The sequence below is a fragment of the Propithecus coquereli genome, unplaced genomic scaffold, assembly GCF_000956105.1.
Source record: "Propithecus coquereli isolate 6110/MARCELLA unplaced genomic scaffold, Pcoq_1.0 Scaffold149, whole genome shotgun sequence".
NCBI lineage: Eukaryota > Metazoa > Chordata > Mammalia > Primates > Indriidae > Propithecus > Propithecus coquereli.
Window position 1 is genome coordinate 2282584 of NW_012139302.1, and position 12914 is coordinate 2295497.

The window sequence follows — 12914 nt, forward strand, 5'->3', positions numbered from 1 at the left end:
TGTGGATATGTACTGGAGTTATTTAATAAAAATCTAGGCATAATATTGGGAATTTTTGTCAGAATTTTAATGTTTGTTTCATTTTGTTTTGCTGTTTGCCTTCTGAGTTGGGAGAGAGTTGTGCGTGTGGTAATCACTTTCTTTACAGGACCTTGCAGGGCTTCAGAAGAAATTGTGCTACTTTTTTTGTTGCTCTTCCTCTCCCTTTAAATACGCCTCCTGATTTTAGAACAGCAAAATTGTATTATCTTTGGCAAATCCAAATTAATAACTCCTTGTCTCTGAGTAAATGTAACTGAATCAGGTTGAAGTTACTGCTTCCATTTTAATGGGGCAGTAGGCAAAACATGCGCAGGCTTTATGTGGTTCAGATTTTATAATCTCCGCATGCATCTGCATATTAACACCTATCATTGTCAGTGTTATGGAGGGAGAAAATGAATTATGGGAAAATAACATGTAAAGTATGCCCTAGATTTCATGGTGGGAACTGGAAGTAAATTCTGTATTTGACTGATCACTATATGAAGCTGTAGTAATCGTTAGAGAGAAGCCCCGTCTTCACGGATTTTAATATGTCAATTTGCAATTCTACCTGCTTGAAAATTGTCAAGCTAATACGTTACTGCTCTGTTGCGCCAGGTATAACCATAGGAATCTGAAGAAGGTTTGCAACCAACGTGTGAGAGTTCCTTTTCTCCTACTAATCAATTTGTATCCTGCAAACAATGTGTTGGTTTTAAATTGAAAAGAAGGAACCATGATGGGAATGTGCCTCCTCACAGGGTTTACAGAAAACTGACAGCTCCTGAGGAAATTCTCAGCAGGGTAATATTTCTGAGGAGTGGCAGCTAGAACCCCTTCAGAAAAATGCAGTAACTCACACTTTACTGCACATAAAGTCATGTCCCTTGGAGCAAACTCTCTAGTGTCATAGAGTTTATGATTCATGAGTGCTATACTTTTGTGATATAATAAACAAGTAAAGGTGGTGGGAAAATTATATTCCAGTACAAAAAGCCACTTCGCTTTTCATTATATAGAAAAAAGCCATGGGAATAATAAATTTTTAGTGGCATTTTTAAGTAGAGCATTTTCTGTGACCCTCAAATGCATGTATTGAGGTGTTAAGATACTGTTAAAAACAAAATGAAATAAAGGGAAGGAAGCTCTCTCCCTTTGGAGCTTGGTTACTGGTAGTGTTTTCAAGAATAACTTTCTCAACGCTCACCCCAGGATTCTGATTTAGAGACACTTTTTTTGTGTTCTCCTAGCATATACCTCCACCATCAAATTTATCCCACACTGCTAATACTGATTGGTGCCTTATTTTTTAATTTTTGTTTTTAAATAGACCTCATGTTTTAGAGCAGTTTTAGGATCACAGCAAAAGTGAGAGGAAGGGTACAGAGATTTCCCATATACTCCTCCCCACCCCATCATCAACATCCCCCACCAAAGTGGCACATTTATTAAAACCGATGAACCTACACTGACACATCATAATCACCCAAAGTCCACAGTTTACGTTAGGGTTCGCTCTTGGTGTTACACATTCTTTGGGTTTGGACAAACGTATGACACGAATCCACCACTGTAGTTATCACGCAGAATAGTTATGCTGCCCCCCAAATCCTCTGTGCTCAGCCCATTCATCACTACCCACCGCCCCCCGGCACCCACTGATCTTTTTACTGGCTCCATAGATTTGCCTTTTCTAGAATGTCACATAGTGGGAGTCATATAGCACAGAGCCTTTTCGGATTGGCTTCTTTTACTTAACAATGTGCATTTAAGTTCCTCCATGTCTTCTCATGGCTTAATAGCCCATGTCTTTTTAGCATTGAATCCATTGTCTGGATGTACCCCATATTTATCCATTCTTGGTGCCTTATTTTTTAACTGATTTTTCTTGGGGCCAGGACTAAGGTGAGGTGAATGAGGCACTCAGGAATCGAGATAAAAAGTACTTTAATGCAATATATTAGGATATCAAAATAAATGTAAAAAAAATCCATGACAAACAGGAATATCAACATTTTAAGTAAAGACAGGATCACGCTGAGCCTTCTGAATGCCCCTGACGATCATAATCAAAATCCCCTATAGCCTGTAGCACTGTGCACATTTTCTTCTTGCTCAGAAACTTCGTTCTCCCCCAAAGGAAGGCACCACGTCCCGTGTAGCCTTCTCAGGTGGACGTGCTTTCCTCACAGTCCTCGTAGTTGTGCCTAGAGGTGGGGATGTCCTCCTTCCTCCTCATTTTCACTTCTAAGACACTCTTCCCCTTTCCTCCCTAAAATACCCCCTCCCAGCGCCAGCTGTGAAGTTCATGCTTTCAAACTGGATCGACACCCTCCTCTGCCCGTTGGTGTCGTCTCTAGACCTCTTTCCACCTCAGTGACAGTCACCCTCAAGCTTTGAAGATTTTAGCTCCTGGCTTCCTGTCATCCAGTACAACTTCTCCCTTCCTGATTCTTCAGTGATTTTAATGTCTACCTCAGTCATCTTCCCAATAGTACAGTTTCTCAGTTGCCAGATTCTCCTCCCTCCAGTGACCGTGCCCTCCTCGTTCTGTGTCACCGATTCCCTCCAGTGGTCATATGATACTCCTGGCAATGACCAATAACCACAACTCCTCCAAAATCTTAATTTTAATTCTCTGACTGTCCACGTACTACTTCTCACCACCTCGCTTTCTCTGGGGCCTCTGTGCCGAAAATCCTCTAGCCCACACCGAGATTCACACTCCATCGATCCACCACCCTTAACTGTGTGCAACGCCCCTCATGTTCTCACTTGTGCCACTTCAGATTTTATGGCCCGTTCTAACCATTCCCTTTCTTGTGCCCCTAGTTCTTTCTTTTCATTGTGATTTTTCTGGTAAAACAGCAACTCTATTAATAAAATGCAAGATTTATGCAAGGGAAACCCATTTTGGAAATAGATTTTTGTGTTTCTAGTTTTCTTTTCAATCTCTACTCAATAAATAGAAGTGGTTTGATATTTCACAAATATATTTTAATTGATCAAGTTTCACATTTCATTCCAAGTGCTCAGTAAACACCATGATTTACTCAGAACAGTGATAAAAGCAAAGGACTGTAGTTAGTTATAGAGGGAAGAGAATTCATGAATGCAGTTCTTTATGTAAATGACATCCTTAAGCCAGCTGTGGTGGCCTGACCCGTAGCCCCAGCTACCAGGGAGGCTAAGGCAGGAGGATTGCTTGAGCCCAGGAGTTTGAGGCTGTAGAGTGTTATGATCATGCCCATGAATAGCCACTGCACTCCAGCCTGGGCAATGTAGTGAGACCCCATCTCTAAAAAAAATAAAACATAAATAAAAAATGAAAGAATTTAGTAAATGACAGCCTTGATAATTTTTTGATAAATTATTCTCATATAAATTACTTGGATTAAGAAAAGGATTTTTATATTGAAAGCTTACTGTGTTTCATATTCTGGATGTAAAATATTTATCTAATCAGCAAGATGTAGGGGGGAGGTTGAATTTAAGTAAAGATAATATTCCGAGGCATATTTACTATAACATTTAGGACACCATCATCCCCACGCTGGTTTATTTTGCATTGAAAACAATCCATGCTTATTAGAATCCTCCCTTTCTCTTTCTTGTTTCCATTTTGTCTCCCCTTGAAAAACGGTATTTTAAGTCTGAATGCATGCAATAAAATAAATGTCACATTGCTTGATGTTTGCAATGGAATGACTAGGTACTTGTCACTTTTATGTTTTTAGGGAATAGTAATACCTTGTAATAATGGTGGAGGTTTATCAGGTGCTTGTGCCTTCCCACCTCTGTTTCAAGTAAGAATTTACTTTTTTGTGTGTGCTCTCCCAGGTCTACCCTGAACTGCAGATCACCAACGTGGTCGAAGCCAACCAACCAGTGACCATCCAGAACTGGTGCAAGCGGGGCCGCAAGCAGTGCAAGACCCACGCCCACATTGTCATTCCCTACCGCTGCTTAGGTGAGCCACCCAGCCATGGCGCCAGCGTTGATTGGTGGCCTAGTCTTTGGGGATGAAAAAGAGGATGTTCTTACTAGGTCCATGCACAGACTTGTCCTGCAGCATGTTGTCACTCTGTGTTGTACTATGTGTTTTGGACTCCTACAGTAGTGTTCTGTGCTCTGACAGTACAGGAGCAGTACTTTTTAGTTCCTTGCCTCAGATTGAATTCATCCAGGGTGTTTATTGAAAGTGCACATTCCTGGGTCAGTGCCAGGACTATTGAATGAAATATGCCTGGTGGTGGAGCCCAGAAATCCTTATTTTACCAAATTCCATAGATGATTCTCATGTATACTAATTGTCTAGACTTGTGGAATCAGAGCCTTGTGTGTTTCTCCACATAGACTTCATGGAAGAAAGAATCTGTATGAGACTTCAGCGTTTCGCTGATTTCTTTAAAAATTCCCTTACAGCAACCAACTAACTACTCTTCCTGTTTGGTGGTAGTTGGTAAAGGGGAGTTGGGATTTTTTTTTTTTTCCTGTTTACATCAAACTAGAGGAAACAGTTTGATCCCTAAGGTTTAATGTGTGTTTCTCTCTCCAACCTCAAATTTACTTTAACTTTTTGTCTTTGAAATGGAGTAGTTTTGTGTGGTATCATACTTTTTTCCCTCTGGAAGCACTATCATACTTTATCTTTCATCTGACTTGGTTATTAGCCTGTTCCTAGTTGATATTTTTACGTGACCAGGCATTGCAGAAATCAACAGTTTTTGAACCGATAGCTTGCATCTCGATGTTTTTCTCAAGTTTATTCATCAGTAGGAAGATGGTAAATAAGGATACAGAGATCTGTAGATGGAAACAGTGGACACATATTGATATGCATTCCAGTGACTTCTTGTAAAGGTTAAAAGGAACTTTCAAAATAAAGTCCCAAGGGCAAACTTAGAAAGTAAGGGTAATTACTGAAGATTTTAGAGATCTATATAATATTTGTTCAAAAATGAATGTCATAAGAGCATACTGATTACTGTTCATTCATGTGCATAATTTGAAATACAAATAGAAAACACTGGACATTATTAGAATGGAGATTTCATCTGGTGGATTTACTACTCACAATGTAATTGATGAAGAAGGTATGGGAAACCAGATTCTTAAACATTTGATAATTCAAGAGTTTCCTCATTCCTCTTTATTCCTTATTCCTAATACTTTACCAAAGCCTCTAGCCTTTTTCTGTCTGACTGGTCAAGAAGTGAAGATTTAATAAGATGAAAATAACAATTAATAGCACTGAAATACTGGATACAGAACTACTTCAAGAAAATGTATAGAGGTCACTTATCTCTAGGAACTGTCTATTTCAAATTAACTTAGTACACCAAGAAACAAGCACAGAGACCATGCAGTTTAGTGTAAGTTAGGAAGTAGATCATGAATCAGTTAATTAGGTGGGCCAGACCTTGTTAGTGATTTGTTTCTTTTGGTTCTCAGGTGCCTGTTCTATGAAATACATTTTCATTAGAATGTAAGCTCACTGAGAACAGGCAGTAGGTGTTTGGACGAGCATTATTGCGTAGTATGCCTGATATGACACTCAAAACTGCGTCATCTTTCAGAAGGGAACTTACGTTTGAATTACCATTTTACGTAGATCTTTCTGCTTCATAATTCTATGTAGAATTGTTTGTATTAGAATGGAGTAAAAGATGAAATCCACGTTAAGACTGTAATTTACTACCTACTGCCAGTAGTTGTGGTGAATATCCTTTGACCCAAAATTGATTGTATCTTCTGCCAACCACTTCCTCTGCCCATGTTCCCTGAACCTCCCATTTCTAAAAAACTCTCCTCTTATGGCAACGGTGAATTGAAACTCTAAGTGAACAAACACTGCAGCGAGGCATAAAAAGATGTAAAAAAGGTCCTTAGATCCAAATACAAATTCAGAAGATTTCATGACAATATGATTACACTGAGACTGTCAATATTTGTTTTATTGTGATCCAACTGCATTATGTCCTGTTTAGTGAACTACAGCTTAAGTAATATGATTTTTAATAATTAATCTCATCTAGCAAACACTTGTTTGATAGTAAAGTTAAAAACCTATCCTCACCTTATATTTTTAATCACTAAGGAAAGAGAACCACTTCAAAATGTATCTATCATTCCACTGACAAATACTTACAGAGCCCTAATGCATGGGGTGGGGAGGGTTTCAAAAGGAGAAATAGAGAGAAGCCCATAAAGTAATTCTTTCTCTGGGGAGTTGATTCCTGCCAGGGCTCTGCCATCAGCAGTCCCCAGATTTCTCTTTCATCTTTGCAACAGATTCTGGGCTTCTTTGATGTGAATGTATATAAATTAAGAAGATAGGTCATTTGTGACATGTTAAGCAAATTTCCTAGTTCTGGTTTAGTATCTGATATGAAATAAGCATGTTGACACTAACTGTTCTTGACTACAAACGGGACTAGATAATCATTAGATATCTCCAGTAGGTAGTTGGCCTATTTGAATCATTTATCATACTTTCTTATTTTATGAATTCCTTTTCTTTTTCCAGTGGTCCTGAAATTAGACCATAATATGACAAGTGGAACATACATTGTCTCCTGCTTTGCTATTGAGCTTCAATTAGAATTAAAGTAATGTGGGTACTGCTTGATTCTTAGGTAGTGGTAAATTTTCCAAAAGTCTCAAACCAGAAGTATTATACAAAGTGTATGAAATAGCCTCTGTGAATATGCACAGTGTGTCTGGTATTTCAGGAAGTGGAATTGAAAAACATGGATGTATTAAATATAACTCATGTACATGTTATTTGCACTAATACAGCCTGGTCCCAGTAATTTTAACATTGATCGTCCTACTTTCTGACTTTCCTTTTCCCTTTCCTTTTTGCTTCTTCCTTCTTTCCCCCATTCCTTGTCTTCCTTTTCCCCTTGATTTCTTAATCTCTTACCCAGAGTGATATTAAGCCCTTAGTAATTACATAGGGCATGCATTGAAATACTTCCTCTGTGAGGGGAACAGTGTTGGTTCTGTTAGTCTCACTTCACAGGCTATATATACAGAGAGAGAGAGAGAGAGAGAGAGAGAGAGAGAATCAGAGAGGTTGGATCTCTTGCAGTAACTCACCCAGCTAGTAAGTGGTAAAGTAAGCACCAGAGCTTAAGATTCTTTTTGAGACTGCATCTTTCTGTCACCTGGGCTAGAGTGCAGTGGCATCATCATAGATCACTGCAACCTCAAGCTCCTGGGCTCAAGCAATCCTCCTGCCCCAGCCCTCCAAGCAGCTGAGACTATAGGCACGCATCACCACACCCAGTTAATTTTTCTATTTTTTGTAGAGACAGGGTCTCACTCTTGCTCAGGCTGGTCTCAAACTCCTGGACTCAAGTGATCCTCCCGCCTCGGCCTCCCAGAGGGCTAGGATTACAGGTATGAGCCACTGTGCCTGGCAACAGTATATTTCTAATGACATCAATGAAATGAAACCTAACTTTCTCATACATGGCACTGTATGAGACTTCACTCCAGGTCTTTTGATTCTTAGTCCAGTGTTCCTTAGAGTATGTTAAAAAATTTGTATTAGAGCAAATACTCACCTCATTTCAAAATTGAACCATAGAGGAACGGCTGTGAATTAGAGGCAATAAATAACACTTTCTAAAATACTCACAACATATGTTGTGTTGTGTTGACAAAGGAGACCACCATGACCCCTGGCCCAGGGTAAATCTCGACATGATAATATTTTCTGCCTTACAGTAGTAATAGGTAACATTCTTTCATATTACTTACTGCTTGAACAAAGGATTACTATTCAGTATTAACATAAGTACTCTCTGAAATCTCTGAACTGTATCCAAATATATCTTTAGACAAAAGAGATTATTTTTACTGACCTAGAAAACAAAATAAGGTTGTCCTAAACATTAAGCGTATTAAAATTCAAAGCAAAACTTGAAGAGAGAAAAATGCTTGTTATGTCTGGCATGCAACCTTCCTAACCTCTCTATCAGATGAAGGATCCAGCATTACACTGGGTCATTTTCTCTAAATGGTGTGTTTGCCTTGGACATAGTTGCTCTAGAGTATCCTGCATTTCTTGTCTGGATGAGGAATGTGTATCAGGTTGCCTTTGCCACTTTCTTCCCATGGAGTGGAAGATTCCCTTGAGAGAGAGTTGGCTTTCTCATTTCACCACTTACTTTTGTTAGTACCTGTGGAACCAGAGTGTAAGATCTGTCTTAATCATATGAACATTTTATTAATTATCTCATGTAGGATTCAAGCACATCATTATTATTACTTAAGGAGAATATTTTCTTTGCAAAGCTTTCATCTCCTTTCCATTTGAATGACTTCCCTTCACGTTGTAATATAGCCACTGTTGACATTGCACTTTTCTGCTCACCTCTGGCCAGCAAAGGCAAGATAAATTACTGTCGAATTATGGGGGCAAAGTGAGGTTAATAACTTAATCTAAAAGAAGAATGAGAAGTTAGAGAATCCCTTCCTTAAATGCTGTTCTATTTCATTTTGTAATCAAGACTTTACAAACAGGTAAGTAGTAATCTAGGAATCTATTCTTAGATTCCTATAGACCAGGAATCTATTCAAGTATGGTCAGATGAGAAATTAAAGATATTCAGTTCCTCTTAATTTTGCTTTAATAAGAACAAGTATGCCTTATTTTCTAGGTTTCTTGGCTGCCTTTGCGTGAATCATCTACACCTATCTTAATCTTCTTTAGAGTAAAAAGGATGTGTTTGGATACTCTGACAATGTACAAGGGTAGTTCTTTGGATTCATGATAAACAGCAATTCTCTTGAGACACATCACACAACACAATATTCAAGAGCGTTACGTGAGACTTTGCCAAACTTTATGAATGGAGGTGGGGATGGAGGAACGTTTTTGTTGTAGAGTCTAAACATCTTGGAAACACCCAGACGTCCCAGCACAGTAATGCGGTGTGACAGGGAGTCGGTGCCCATGGCTCCTCCAGTCCATACTGAGCTGCACTTTCTAGATCCTTCCAGTTATGACGTCCCCAGCAAGGTGCATGTGCTGAGGCTGTACATACGCCATGATGAGAATGGTACTTAATGAGCCTTAATGTGCATTTCCTCATCAGGAGAGGCTAATCAGCCATCCTTGGAGAGACATCAGACTCCCTTTTATGTGGTCTTCCACATAAAAAGAAGACCTTTGAATGCTCCAAGTTTATCATGCTTCAGACCGGTACATAAAGTCTAATTCTCAACTAAGTAAAAGAAAACGTACACGGAAAAGAAATCTTACCAATGTTTATCACCAAATAGTAGTATTATAGGTGATTTTGATTTTAGTGAAACCCTTTTCTATTTATTTCTGTAATAAATGAGTAGCTTTTATTATCAGGAAAAGATTATGAAATCAATATGTAAAATTTTGTATCTACAACCAAAGGTAATGGTGGAAAAAAAATCAAAGGACTTGAAAGAACACACAGAATGGTCATTAATTTGTTTTACTTATTGGTAGTTGATCTTTATACAGTATTAACTTCTTATGGGAAAATATATTTTTAAAAATACTATGCTGCTAAAGTAAAAGAAAATGCCTCCATTCTTATTATCTTCAACCAAATTTAAGCAGCATTAATCATCACTAATTCCTTGGGCAGATCCTTGATCTCGTTTAATTTTTTCTTCCCAATAATTGCATCTGGGAGCTACATTTGTTTCGGGCTGGACTGATGAATGGGAAGAACTTACATTACCCAGTAAATTCAACTGGGTCAGGAAGGCCCCCTCCCATTTGATTGAGCAGAAAAACCTATAAAAATAATTTTCTTCTAGTTAGGTCATCCACCAAGGCTGGTTTTATACTTCTTTGTCCCTTCTCAACTTCCGGTTGGCCCCAGTCATTTTGGCTCTAGCTTGATTTGCTTTCTAAAGCTTGTGATGGGGATGAGTTAAGAAGATTCACTCTTTTTAAAATCAAATTTTGAAAAGAAAAAAAGCGTAGTTATTTTTGTTGGCTCCATTTCCAGTTTACTTTCTTCTCATTTTAATTATTGTACCTGCTATTCAGTCTTCTTTCTGGGACTTTTAACAACTCATGTTTTGTCTGATAAGAGCTCCTATAGCATGGGTGAATTACTTAGCTAAATCTTTAATTTTTGTTCTTTACTGGAGTTATATTCAGGTGTCATAAAGTGACAGGAGTCATTAAAAAGAAAAATAAGTTTTTGAAAATTTGTTGTAATGTCCTATGAGTGTGTTTGTTGGTGTTTTCTTAAAACACAAAATTCATCTATCCGTGAAGGTCCTAGGTGATGATAACATGAGAAAAAGAAATCTGACTTTAGTTGATATGATATGGTTCCAAGGCTTCTTAGTAATTGCTTTGAAAAGTGAACAGTGAGGTTAATGGATATCTCATTTGTAATACATGCTAAGAATTGCAAATGTGTACTTGAAATACATTTCTCTGATTACAAAAGTGATAACATGTTTATTGTACAAAGGTTTAGAAAACCACCATCTAGAAATAATCAAAACCATTTGGCTTCCTTTCAGTCTACATTTTTTTCATATATGTTTTGTTTTTGTTGTTTTTGACAGTTGTATAAATATTCCCTGTTTTGTGACCTGCTTTTTTCACCTAACATTTTTATACTATTTTATACTATTTTATCTATGAAATTAAATATTCCTGAAGAGCACATTTTTTAATGTAACACCGTGCCAGACACTATAATGTGTTTACCCTGTATTTGTGGTCATTCAGGTAGTTTCCTTTATTTTTTTTGTGTTGATTGTTATAAATGAGCTGTGATAAACATCCTGGTAGATACATTTGTGTTCAGTTGATTTTTAGAAAGTTATTGGCTGAATGCCTTATAAATCTTATAGTCGCTTTAATAAGATATATGTGCTACTTGTTTATGAAAATATAGAGGAAAATCTTAATACTGATTTATGATCCTGAGTTTAAAATAAGTATAGGTACACCTACATTTAGCTGTGAGTTTTTAATTGATAATGAGTAAAAAGCACTATTAATTTCTGTTTAAAGCCATTTTAAATTTTTAAATTTTTCTCCAAATTTCCAATTAGAAAACAGTTAATTGACTATTCACAGAGAAATAAGTCCTATAAAAGTGACTAATATAGTCATTGTATAAATATTTATTGATCACCTACAGTGTATGAGCCCTGGAGATGGTGAAATACGGTTCCTCCTCTTACAGAGTTTATGGTGTTTGCATGGATGTAGGGGATTCTAGCTGAGAAATTTAAGAAAGACTTGGCAGGAAGTAGCATTTGAGACAAGATTTTAAGGGTAGAGGCAAGAATGGGGGTATATTTTAGGTATTTTAGGTATTTAGACAAAGGGTAGGCAAAGTTCTCAAAGTAGGAACTGAAAGGATATGTGTTAGAAGAACATGGTTCACTGTTTTCAGGAAGAAGAGGTAATTGGTCATGATAAGGGTAATAGTTTTTAAAAAGCATTACCGTTTCATTCATTTATAATAGATAGTATTTTAATTTTTAATTTTTAATTTAAATTTATATCCAAATTACTTTTAAGCTGATATTGAATATATACCTCTTTTATGTATATGCATTGTACTTTTTGCTTTTTGGCAAGTAAGTTTAGAATTTGTAAGGGCAGGAAATTTTTTAAAGCTATTAATTCAGTCATTTAAAAAAATGAGCAAAACCTTAGGTATCACCTGCTGCTTCAGTTATTCATGTTTTACCACTTTTATATGAAATACCAGCGCTGTTAAGTTGGATCACTAATTGTATACGTGTATTGTAGGTTTCTCCAAGAGATACTGTAATAGGAAAATCAAAAATTTGAGATGATTATAGGTTATCTATACAAGTGGGTTATGCCCCTGTAGTTTATAGTTTAGTTTAATATAATGAACAGTAAAGCACATTTAGTGTTTGATTTCTTTTAGATACTGCTTTTAGATTGTTTCCATATACAGTATATACAGGGAAAGATAGAGACAGACACACAAACACTGACATCCACAGAAGTAAAGTGACGCATAACTTAAATTTCAAATGCTCATGGTTACATTTTTAGTTGTTTTCACCTACTTTATCTTGAAAAGAAAAAATGCCTTAGATTTAATAATGTCAGCTGAACACAATGGATTTCTTTTGAGTTCTTTTATTTCTCTCTATATTAGGGATTGGAATGGTCGATATCAGGTCTTATGATCTGAAACATCAACTTTCCTGGGCCAACCAGTAAACTATTTGCAGCTGCTTTACATCTACATACTTCAGTCTTGGAAATCACTAGATAATTCCCACAACATTTCAGCTTGCTGTTTTAACATCAATTTAATATGGAAACCAATGTTTCCAGCTAACCTCAAGCTGTGTCTTTTTGCCTTGGAATTTTCTCTTTTATCCTGAGGTAAACCATTACAAATGATTATGGTGGGGAATCAAGGAAGAAAATGGACTTTCATCAATGTTCTCTTTGTACTCTGGCAACCTCTGAGCCCCTTTCTCGGGCGGTTTGTGGCTTGCCTTCACTGCCTAGCCCCAGCAGAGGAAGGAAACATCCTCCCTTATGTATTTAGAACCCACTCCTCATCATGTTATTTCCCAGAACAAATAACAAACTCGAGATCCTGTCTTGATTTAAAAAATTTTTTCAACTAGTCAAACCAGTAAATAACTTTCCAAATAGTGTAGTAGAAAATACAATTTGTGTATGACAAAACCTACGCAAGGTTGTGGGATTTAGGGCTCCACGTTTTGTGTCATGTGAATAATTATAACCAGATGAAGAGGAATGGAATGTAAGGAAACATTTAGAATGGTACAGGCAGCTATTACTATAGTTTCTGGGGTAGGAAGGTGGCTTAAATCCAACATAAAAAAATGGCATTAGCTGA

At 37.1% G+C, this 12914-nt stretch overlaps 1 protein-coding gene across 4 annotated transcripts in view; it reads left to right on the forward strand.

The window, feature by feature from the left end:
• The window catches only part of APP (amyloid beta (A4) precursor protein), a 269005-nt gene that overhangs the window by 90951 nt on the left and 165140 nt on the right, over nucleotides 1-12914 (forward strand). For all 4 annotated transcript variants that reach the window (XM_012640140.1, XM_012640141.1, XM_012640142.1 and 1 more), the window contains exon 3: nucleotides 3865-3994. In XM_012640140.1, the coding sequence (XP_012495594.1) occupies nucleotides 3865-3994 (130 nt within the window). The remainder of the gene's footprint in view (nucleotides 1-3864; nucleotides 3995-12914) is intronic.